The sequence below is a fragment of the Lytechinus pictus genome, chromosome 8 (genome assembly GCF_037042905.1).
Source record: "Lytechinus pictus isolate F3 Inbred chromosome 8, Lp3.0, whole genome shotgun sequence".
Lineage (NCBI taxonomy): Eukaryota > Metazoa > Echinodermata > Echinoidea > Temnopleuroida > Toxopneustidae > Lytechinus > Lytechinus pictus.
The window spans coordinates 25,114,838-25,127,210 of record NC_087252.1 but is presented as its reverse complement, the minus strand read 5'-3'; the positions used below and the strand labels follow the sequence as shown (position 1 = coordinate 25,127,210).

The window sequence follows — 12,373 nt, the reverse complement described above, 5'->3', positions numbered from 1 at the left end:
TCAGCATCATTACCATCATTATCATCATCATCTTTATTCCTATTGTTTTCCTACTACATGAAACCTATTCCCTTGAACATCTTTTTGTTATAACCTTCATCACAAAACAAATAAGCATGATCATCATTCTCCTCATGTTACGATACTGCAACAAATAACAATGAAAATTTAGTTTTAAATTTGATTTCCTTTTCTTTTATTACAGGAAATAGATCATTCAACAAAACAAAAAATAACAATGATCTTACATGTCTTGAAGAGTTAGATGCACAATCCAAGGTTATGTTATAAATCCAAATAAAATCCAAGTTGGTTGGAAAGTTTCCTTAAAGTAAAGTTCACAATGATGGTGATGATGAAATCGATGTTGAAGCACGATGAATAACAAGAGTCACTGTAACGAGTTGAAGACGATGTTGATTAACAGTCAATTTCAGCAATCCATGGGTTGAAAAGCGTTCATTAAAACAAGTTGATGATCTCGATGAGAACTGAGAATTCCTCTCTCAAAGTAACTGCAACAGTTCATTGATGCCGTGCAAATAATTCCACAGAAAATAAATGTTGTATTCCAGTTGGAAATAAACTATGCTTTGACATAAAGTCTGGTGTGAAACTCTGAGTTCTGATCTGATATGATGATGTCCTTGAAGAAACTGCCAGCTTATATACATAAATTTCCACTATTCTGGAAGCTTGTAGTATTGTCTTTAAAAAAAGAACATCATCCTTCTTTCTAGAATAGTCCACTTCTAGAAGACTCTTGGATGACCTCAGTGAAATTAACAATGTAAACAACATAGCTAATCCTATTGTCCTTTTCACTGCCACTAGCAGTCTATTGTCTGTCTTAGTACATTCCAGAGATAACAAATATTATTCTATCTTATTAAATAGCATGCCTAACAAAGCTTTACTGAGACATTCTGGAATATTCTTATTCATTATATGCTATGAATATCCTTAAAGAGGAAATAACTAAATAAATGAACGTAATTGCTCTTACATCTTACCATTCTACTTATTATATATAACAATCATCATTCTTTATTTCATCTTCCTAATTTTCATTGTTTATTGTTTAAATTTCAGGCGCATGTGGCAACCATGACAATGAGTTTGAATGCAATTCTGCGTTTGGTGACTTTTGTATTCATGGCAACTGGCGATGTGACTTTGTATACGATTGCCCAAACAACGAAGATGAATTGAATTGTCCAAGTAAGTTCCCACAATAAACATGTAGGATGACCCACAAAGTTAAGTGTGACAAAAAGGCAAACTTAAAGGACAAGTCCACCTCAACAGAAAGGTCATGTAGCTTAATTATAACTGTTCTTGCAAATTCGTTATTATAACGAGTTTTATGAAATGAATGGGGCCGTGATCTTGCTGATGGGACATGCTTTCACGGCGTATGCCCCCCTCCCCCATCCCTGAAATTATGAAAACTTACATTTTTTACCTGAAAATATCCCATAATTCACTAAAATGTGCACAAAATCCATCAAATTCTCTTTAGAAAAAGTGAAAGTGCCCCCGTGACAAATGCTCTCATGTCACTTCCTTGCTTCGAAATTCACTGAAAATTTGTATGCTTCTTTGCCACCCCCCAGGAAATAACTTCTGCGTATCGCATGCAGAAGGTTCCCCCATGACTTCACCATTGAGGACATAATAGTTGCAAACCTGTGCATTAATACACCATTTAACCCTAACTAGGCCGGGCTTTTTTGGCTGTTCTGTGGCCGGGGAGGGGGTTGATTCAACCCCCCCTGAGATCTCGGCCGCCGATCGCGCGAGCGCCGCAAAAATTTGCACGCTGGTAGTGTGCGATGTAATCTACAAGGCTGTATGGTAAAATTTTCCAAAATAATGAGATTTTATTTTATATGAATTAATTATGCTAATTTATGCATAAATCATACTTTTTGCTCTAATTCACTAAATAAAGCTCCTAGAATGCTAATTTTTGGTAAAAATATTCTTTGTAGCATTCTCAACAATTGCACTTGAAAAAAACTTCGGTTTGGAAATCAATTTCTTATGTATTTTATTGTTTTATGAATTTTTTATGTATTTCTTTGTTTTCCAACCTTTTTTTTTTCTTTGTTTTTTTCACCAGATTTATTGCACAACCTTTTTGAAGCATAATTATGCTAAAATCAATTGATTTCAACTGAGGATTCCCCCTGGTAATGCATGAGGCAGCGTTCTCATGTTTGTTTAACTTGTACACAAAATCACGTTTTGGAACAATTTTTGGTCTGACATGCACTTACAAAATGTTGCGTAATTTCGGAACCGCGTACCCGGGCGTCACAAATTTGGTCTCAAAAGATGCGCGAGACTTAAAAGTATAAACTCTGTGAGTGGCGCAGAAAATGTTCCCCCCCCCCCCCCCCGTTGTAGGGTTAAACAAGGACTGATCACAGTTGTATGGACAAGTTTTGATTGTTTGTCCTCCAACATGACTGCTCTTATGAGCCTCAAATGATAATGCGTGTTACATCATGTGAATGTTGGAACAAATTTTTAGCCCAAGGTTTATTTTAACCTTTAAAATTGGATCATGAGAAACGTAGTCAATGTTGTTTAGTATGTTCTGAGTTCTTTTTGCTCGCATATTTGACATTTTATTTTTCAGTTCATGGAGCCATATGTATTTTAAAATTTGCTTCATGAAGCACCCCCTGTAAATAATCACCCATGATGTCACTGATTTTAATTGTAATTCATGTTTATGAAACCGCCCTTGTTTTGATTTATTGTACATTCTATGCTCATGATATTACTGATTTTTATTGTAATTCGTGTTCATGAAACCGCCCTTGCGTTTCATTTATTGCACATGTCAATGCTTGTGACATTACTGATTTTGACTGTAATTCATGTTTATGAAACCGACCCTGTTTTAAGTTATTGCACATTCAATGCTTACGATATGACTGATTTTGATTGCAATGTAGATTTATGAAACTGCCCTGTGTTGTGATATCATTCACTTCATCATCCATGATATAACTGGTTTTTATTGTAATCTATATTTGTTAAACCGCCCTTGTTTTGATTAATTACTGATTTTGATTGTGATGTATACCTGTATATTGATGAAACCACTCCCTGTTATGATTATTATTCCTGTCATCGTTCGTATTGCTGATTTTGAGTGTAATGTAGCTTCATGAAACCACCCCCTGATATGATTATTGTTCATTTCACCACCAATGATATTACTGAGTTCGATTGCGATGTTTACAGGAAATTGCACTGAGCATGAGTTTGAGTGTCCGGACCGTCAGTGCATCCCAAGTGCTCAACGATGTGATTTCCATGTTGATTGCCTCACTACGAGTGCAGATGATGAACTAAACTGTGGAACACCGCAAAATACAGGTAAGGCCCCGTTTCCCTACCACGATCTGAAACCCCCATCCATCCCGATCATTAAGTCGACGGAGAGCGGGATAGGAATCCGTTGAAATCGGGAGCAGCGTAATATCAACGTTGTGGAGACGGGGTAACAGTGGGCATTTTATTCAGATCGGCGTGATCGGCTAAACATTTCTAACATGTTCAGTATTTCATGCCGATCTACCCGATCAGAAAATGCACATTTTGAATAGTGGGGGAAGCGGGAAAAGCGTAAGCCACACGACGTGCAATCGTGGGATGAACATAATCAGGTCTTTCCGCTGGCGTACGAACAGCAGCACACATGCAGACGTAATAAATCCCCCGTTCCTTTGGAAAACTTATATTACTGCAAAGTTTGCTGACTTCCGGTAAAATGGTTCATTTTCCCCTGATCCTACCCGATCAAATCATAGCAACATTGTCATTGGGGAATAGGGGATCTACAGTCAATTTTGTCATTAAATAAAATGAATTGCCAGTATCCTTCATGTCGGCCATTATTAAATATACCTTTCATATCATGTTACATTCATTCATTGCCTTTATGCATTACCGAGAATTGCATTAGCTTTTTAAATGTATAGCCTTGTTAATGCATTTTACTATGTTTTTTTAATGTTATTTATGGTTCCCACCCAAACTTATAAACAGTAATTTTCTAGCTGCGGCTGTTATCTCATGTGCGGTTGTTATTAACATGTTTGATCATCAATAAAGACCATTTTTTAGTTGAATTGAATTGAACTGAAAGTGCATCTCCTACAAATTTGCATAAAATTAGATCATTTCTACAGTATTTAAGACAGATTGGAATTTCTGCAAATTGTTTCAATAAAAAAAAATCTGAGCTGCCTTTTGCATATACTACTTTACTAGAAATGGGACCCTAACTATTGAAATATGTTTTCGTGTTAAGTCGTAAAAAATCTACCGGAGGATGAGTTATTCACATCATACACTCTTTAAACAGGGAACAGACTTACTGAAATACTGTGTGTTGTTTCTCATTGACTGTGTGTTAAAATAGCTTGTCTTAAAATATACCTTTTTTAGAGTAATAGAGAGGATAAATTGACCCATAATTTTATTTGTTTAGAGAAATGAAAATGCTTTTAGGGGAAAGATACAGTTTTGCTACTTGGTAACATATTGCAATGTATTGATAAGTGAATTAGTGTGAAACTATTCAAATGATAAGTCCCACTTAAATCTTTGTGAAACACCCCCAACCCCCACCCCCCCCCCCCCATAATTATTGCAATGTATTGATTAGTTAATTAGTGTGTAACTCTTCAAGTGATAATTCAAACTTAAATCTTTGTGAACCCTCCCCCATAATTACCGGTATTGCAATGTTTTGATTGGTGAATTAGTGTGTAACTCTTCAAATGATTAGTCATACTTCAATCTTTGTGAACCCCCCCCCCATAATTATTGCAATGTATTGATTAGTGAATTAGTGTGAAATAATTTCAAACCACCTCTCTGAATTTGGTCTTGTAAGTCTGCAATTTTTTTTGTAATGTTAATGATTTGATAATGCTATTTAAAGAATCAGACAAAATACTGTGCATTCTATATTTGATATAAAGTTTAAATTTACATGTGTAGTACCTGGTAGGAATTAGGAATTTCCTGAAAGATCAGGGGCCTGTTTCAGAAAGAGTTGTGGTTAAATGCAAGTCGAAATACATGTATAAAGCGCAAGTCCCAAAGTTGCACAGGATATTTTAAGTTGCGTTTGATCGCAACTCTTTCTGCAAAGGGCCCCAGGTGAGTTCACCTGATCAGGTTAGCCATACTAAAGCCAGAACAGTATGCAGTGCTTGGAAAAATAAGCATTATATAAATGATTTGTATTATTATTATTATCATTATTATTATTATATATTGTATCTCCTTCGTATGCAGAATATATCTTCTTAAATGAGAACATTACCACGCTGATATCGCCAAACTTCCCTGACGTCTATCCAAAGAACACGTACATAGTAACCCACGTTTCCACCGTTCCCGGTAAAGTGATCAACGTGACGATCAACGCACTCGACCTCAGCCTCCGCTCGTACGTTGTATTCGGCAACGGGACAGACACGCATGACTTCAGTCAGATCTTTGAGGTCTACATGCACAGAAGTGTACCTCCTTCCTATCTCCTGTCCCAAGGGCATGAACTCTTCATCGAGTTCTTCACTGGCATCTACGCTTTGTCACAAGGATTTAACATCACTCTTGAGGCCGTCGATGAACCACCCGGTGAGTCTGTCTCTGTGGCAGTTCTTGCAGATTGATAAAGGTGCCTCATTGAATGTCACGCAAATTTCACGCCAAATCCTGCCTTATATTGCCTATATTTATAACTCTTTCATTCAAATTTTGTATCACTTTGTGTGATCCGCTATGAGGCCTGCAGGCTAGGTCACCAAACATTCACTACAAATTTGTTGGCAATCGTTTTTCCGTTCACGCTTCCATATGCTAGCCTTCTCACAGTGACATGTGAAGGAGGCGATTGCACTGTATTCAATATAAGCAGGCACAACTTGCCCTCTTTACAAAAGAAAACCAAAATGTGACAAAGACGGGTAAGTAATTGACTCTATTTTATTTTATTATTTTTTTTTTTTTAATGAATGATGGAAAGATAGCAAGAATACGGCCAATTCAACAACAAGATGATGAATTCAAGGTTTTGACAATTGGAATTTGAAGTTTGACGATGATATCAATAGAAGCAATCAGTATTAAAGTCTGGGGAAAAATTGCAGTAAAATCTCATGGTATGGATTGTCTAAAATCAGTTCAATAAATTGAAAGTATCAATAATATTGCTCATTAAAATGTAGCTCACTCTGATGGACTCCACTCATCTTCTAACATGTATGAATTCTGATTTTATCTGTTCTTGAGTTTGAGATTGCCAAATTCGAGAACACCAAACGTTGGTGGAGGGGAAAGCACCCCACATGAACTGCTGGGAATATCCTAGGTCATAATCCCAACACTCATTTTAAATACGGTATTTTGGATGGTGTTGTTTCCACAACACTAACACCAGATTTCAACACTACGTGAAATCATCCATTCTCTATTATTCTGTTCTAATACAACTAGACTACCAAAGTGGCAGTGTAGAGAAAATTCTGAATTTCACACTCTGAAGTACAAAAGCTGGTACCATAGGGCTTCAAGTGATAAAATGCCCTGGAATGTGTATCATTTCTTTTCCTCACCCCCAGATGCGACGTTTCCACCTTGTGAGGATGAAACTAACTTCCAATGTGCAGGAGATGGCCAGTGCATTCCGGATAGCTGGGTTTGTGATGTCTGGATAGATTGCGGAGATTTCAGTGATGAGGTTGGATGCGAAGGTATGACTTTCCAAAGAGTAGCAGTATTGTGCGAAGCTTGGTCAGCCAAGACTGAGGCCAGAGCTTGCAAGAACATGGCCAAGGCCAATGTCTGGCTGATCAAGAACAGAATGTCCCAGGAGATAGCCAGGGGCTAAGGCCTGACTAACAGAGATAAGATCGTTCCAGGAGATAGCCAATGGCAAGGACTGAATAATTGAGAACAGAATGCCCAAGGACATGGCCAAGGCCAAGTTTTTACTAACCAAGAACAGACTGCCCAAAGACATAGCCAATGGCAAGGCCTGACTGACTGACCGAGAACGGACTGCATTAGGACATGGCCAAGACCAAGGCCTGAACTGACCAACAACAGACTACCCAAGGACATAGCCAATGGCAAGGCCTGAATGATTGAGAACATACTGCCCAAGGACCTGGCCATGGCCAAGGCCTGACTGACTTACCAAGAACAGACTGCATAAGGACATAGTCAAGGCCAGGCATGACTGAAAAAAACAGACTGCCCAAGAGCATAGCCAAGGCGAAGGCCTGACTGACCGATAACAGACTGCCCAAAGACATAGACAATGGCAAGGCCTGAATGATCGAGAACAGAGTGCCCAAGGACATTGCCAAGGCGTGGGCCTGACTAAATGAAAACATACTGTCCAAAGACATAGCCAAGGCCAAGGCCTTACAAACCAAGAACAGAGTGCCTAAGGACAAGGCCAAGGCCTGACTGACTGACCAAAAACAGACTGCATAAGGACATTCCAATGTTTTTTAACGGGGAGTGGGGTATTACAAATTGAAGATTTTAATATGCCTGTAACGCAATGTAGAATATAGTACATGTATTTGAGAGAAGTTTTACCCACGAAGCCTTAAAGGCCTTCCTTTAAGTTCTCTTATTTCATTTCATATTTTCATGTATTTGTATATTGGCATATTACATGCATGTGATAATCGTGTATGTTATACTTTGTAAATATCTTTTTATCGAAATGAAATAAATGGATTCAATCAATGGCCAAGGCCTGACTGACAGATAACAGACTGCCTTAGGACATTGCCAAGGCCAAGGCCTGACTGAATGACAAAGAACAGACTTCAAGCTCATAGCTAAGAGCAAGGCCAAGCCCTAGCTTTGCGAGACCAGAGACAAAACAATGGACCTAAAAATGTCAGACCTCGTAGTGCTTTTGTACAGGAAAGGTTCATTCAGACATAACATCACACCTAATTAGAGGCAAGAGCCTTTCACAATGCATGACAACGTGTTGACAAGATTACTTTGTGCCACAGATACACAATTAAACATTGTACGCCAATAGCACAAAGTAATCAGGTATATTGATTTATGTCACCTAATCGAAGTGGGGTAGCTGCTTTATCACATGGGATGTCACAAAATTTATTCTGCAAAAATCTATAGCATTGTTATTCTTTGGTTGATTTCCACCAAACCTTCATTGTTGTTTTTGCCATGATTACAACCAACTTGATGCTGTGTCATTAAATTAATGATTTATGCTGAAAATTTCACCAAAATTATATTTTGAACTTTTGCTTGATTTTGAAAACTCACATGCATGTCCTGTTCATTATTAAAATGATGGAACTGACAAAGTCATTCTCTACACAAAGTCACTGCATGAAATATCTCAATGTTTGATTTCATTGCAGTTTGCATGGTTCCTCCATGCATATGTCCGATTGTCATTGTTGTAATGTACTGTAGTTTGATGAATATTGTAAAATCTAAAAAAGTTACACTTTGAAGGTTTGCTTAATTTCAAAAGAGTTATATCCATATCCTGGTCATTATTCAAATGAGTGAACCGATGATGTCACTCACTGTAAGAAATTATTCAAAGTTTGATTCTTAATGAACTTAATGAATTACCACTGTTTAAAGGTATTTTGGTTTGATGAAATTTTAAAATTGAAATATTGTATTATTCATGCAATGAGATACAAAAGAAATGTTGAGTGAGTGACAACCTCAACTCTCAATATAACTGCAAAAAGTACCAAATTTGCAAATGTCATAACTCATCCAATCCCAATGAAACGATCAGTCTTAATGTTTGATTTTCTCTTTTTATTCAAGTCAACTGTCTGTTGGCGTGGCCCTCCCCTCTAAAATGATTAAGTGCATCCACAAAAAATTAGGATTGATCTCTTTACAGATGTGACATGCCAGCCGGACGAATATGAGTGCATTGGTGGACTGGGATGTATTCCTGAGAACTGGAAATGTGATGCATACGTAGACTGTTTGCTTGGAGATGATGAAGAAGACTGTGGTATGTATGAACCTATTATGTACTGGGACTGGATGGTCTCTTTATAAAGTCTATGGCCCGTATTCTGAAGTCAGGTATAACTTAAACTTAGGTTTAAAGTTGTGGTTTAAGTATGGATAGCCAATTGTTACATAAATCACTAACAGTAGAGATATAATATTTCAGCTCATTTGGCTCTTAAATCATTCATAATTGTGTAGGAAGTTTTTTTAATTGTTTTCACCATCGATAAATCAGGAAAGAGCACAGTAAACATAAGAAACGTACAACTTAATAAAAATTTTGACACTTTTGGCTTCCCATAATTTTAGCACAGAGTTAGACCATGGTCTAAGTTGAACCAAATGAGACATCAAAAAAGAGAAAAACTTTCAGCATATACATTTTGGAAGGTTGTGATACTTCTTCTCTGTGGGTGCATCGTGGTCTAGTGGTTCTGACTCTCGCCTTTCAAACAGAGGGTCTTGGGTTCGAATCCTAGCCGTGGCGTGTTTTCCCCGACTTCAGAATATGGGCCATAGACTTTGTAAAGGGACCATCTACACTGTGCTGCACTCGACCCAGGTGAGGTAAATGGGTACCGGCAGGAAGTAATTCCTCAAAAAGCTGTGCGCACCAGAATCGGTAGACTAGCTTAGCCGGGGTAATATAGGAGCACCTAGCAAGGTGGATACATGCGCTATACAAATCCTATATTATTATTATTCTCAATATTCATATCTTCTTTGATTCTTTTAGAGATTTCCCTTTCAAGTAAGTATTACAAGCTAAATTTATGACAATCTATTCCTGATTGATTTCTTATAAGTATATATTTATAAATACACCAAAAGGCAATTGTCAGGAACGACTCTAGTTCAGCTTCTTTGTGAGCTTTAAGTAAATGTATTTCTGTTCTTTTAAGGTCGACATTTCATACTAACTTAGTTATTGTTGTCAATTAGGAAAATAATCTTTTATTTAGATTACACTTTTTATTTGTGATTATCTTGTCAAGAGAATTTGTACTGAGACCACCTCTTCTGATCGTTTCTTTCCAAGAACTGATTTCTCGACTGGCAAACTTAGAAAAATTATCTTACGTCAAGCGCCTTGCATATAATACCATTTCATAAGTTTCTGCGAATACCCTATTTTCCTTGTAGATTGCATGTAGAGCTTAGGCCAGAAAGTCTTCTGTAATTGCTTGTAATATCGAGTGATTATTCAATTTAATTCAATTCAACATTTATTTCCAAAGATAAGACATTAATACATTTTCAAAAATTTTACAATACAATGGAGGTAGCAACTCTGTAAGCTGAGCTTGTTATGTGTGCACCATGATATATAGACAATAAAGACATAATGAAAAAAAGCTTAAGTACATTACATAACGAGGGGAAAAAATATATCAGGGCAACATTATATACATTATATCAGACGAAACATTAAACAAATTTTCAAACCAATCAACCCACAACTGAAACTAAGCAAATCTATCAATTTAGGGACCGGATTTAAGTATTTTCTTATCAAGTGTTGTCTTAAGTAATTCAAAGATAGTGCATTTCTGATGTCTTTAGATAAATTGCTCCTCTTTTTTGGACCTATAAAACAAATATTATGTTGATAAGCACACGTCCTGTGTCTTGGCAAATTAATTAATGAAGAGGAGTGTGTATTGTATTTAAAAAAATTATAATGCATCAAACAATTGATTAGGTTCTGGCGTGCCTGCACACACTTTTTCCACTCCCTGGGGAGCATGTCGGAAAGTTATTAAGAAAAATATGCCTTTGTTCTTCCAGGTTTTACATGTTCTTTCTTTGAGTTTGCGTGTCAAGCTACCGAAACATGTATCCCATCCTACTGGGCTTGTGATTACTATCCTGACTGTGACCTAGGCGAAGACGAAAGAAATTGCTTTGGTAAGTTTATGATTGTAAATTTCACCATATTAAATCAACCTGGCTTTTTATAACCAAACTTTAACTTTTAACTCTGATCCCCCCTCCCTCCATCTCAGATTTGGCTCTGACATGTCTGGGTTTTTTCTGATGAATTTTTTCAAGAACTCTTTTGCAATTTTAAATGGCATAAAATGAATTCGTTTAAAACAGAAAATGTAAAATTGCTCGTGAAATTAAGATTTTTGGTTTGAAAAAAAAACAATTTGCATTGCCTTTGCACCTGAAATCAAGCAATTTGAGGTATGTCATGCAATTAAAAAATGTTGCAGTATGTCGGAATCGCGTACCCGTGTGACGTAAATTTTGATCTCAAAATATGTACAAGACTTGAAAGTAAAAATTCAGTGAGAAGTGCGCTTGAAAAATATTGTGTGGCAGCATAGTAATAAAAGTTGTCATTTAAATAAGGATTAACCCATTGCCTGTTGGAACCTGCTGGTCCCTATACAAAGCCTATGGGAACTTAAGACTTCGGTAGTCATTGGGTAAAGTCTTTGTGAAACACACTCCTAGTATGTAAATGTTATTATTTTCCTTCATTCAGACTGTGGCGAAGGGTACTTCAATTGCAGTGAAGGGGTCTGCATTCCAGACTACTATGTTTGCGATGCAGATAACGACTGCTGGAATGAGGTAGATGAGGATAGCTGTGGAACCATTGAAAACACTGGTAAGCAAGGTTTCTTTTTATACAAAATTCACTGGTTTGAGGCACCGGTCATTTCAATGTCTTGGGTTTCGATCCCACCGCTGCCACCATAACATTGGAAGATGTTTTGAAAGGTTTTTTGTCTCACCTGCATAGCAGAGTGAGACTATAGGCGCCGCTTTTCCGACGGCGACGGCGGCGGCGGCGTCAACACCAAATCTTAACCTGAGGTTAAGTTTTTGAAATGACAGCATAACTTAGAAAGTATATGGACCTAGTTCATGAAACTTGGCCATAAGGTTAATCAAGTATTACTGAACATCCTGCCTGAGTTTCATGTCACATGACCAAGGTCAAAGGTCATTTAGGGTCAATGAACTTAGACCATGTTGGGGGAATCAACATCAAAATCTTAACCTAAGGTTAAGTTTTTGAAATGTCATCATAACTTAGAAAATATATGGACCTAGTTCATGAAACTTATACATAAGGTTAATCAAGTATCACTGAACATCCTGCATGAGTTTCACATCACATGACCAAGGTCAAAGGTCATTTAGGGTCAATGAACTTTGGCCGAATTGGGGGTATCTGTTGAATTACCATCATAACTTTGAAGGTTTATGGATCTGATTCATGAAACTTGGACATAATAGTAATCAAGTATTACTGAACATCCTGTGCAAGTTTCAG

The 12,373-nt window shown here is 37.2% G+C and overlaps 1 protein-coding gene across 1 annotated transcript in view; it reads left to right on the top strand.

The window, feature by feature from the left end:
• Window positions 1-12,373, top strand: part of LOC129266193 (uncharacterized) — a 118,002-nt gene that overhangs the window by 55,426 nt on the left and 50,203 nt on the right. The window contains exons 31-37 of the mRNA XM_064103842.1: window positions 1,093-1,221; window positions 3,262-3,396; window positions 5,329-5,673; window positions 6,657-6,788; window positions 8,963-9,079; window positions 10,870-10,989; window positions 11,576-11,701. Of these exons, the coding sequence (XP_063959912.1) occupies window positions 1,093-1,221; window positions 3,262-3,396; window positions 5,329-5,673; window positions 6,657-6,788; window positions 8,963-9,079; window positions 10,870-10,989; window positions 11,576-11,701 (1,104 nt within the window). The remainder of the gene's footprint in view (window positions 1-1,092; window positions 1,222-3,261; window positions 3,397-5,328; window positions 5,674-6,656; window positions 6,789-8,962; window positions 9,080-10,869; window positions 10,990-11,575; window positions 11,702-12,373) is intronic.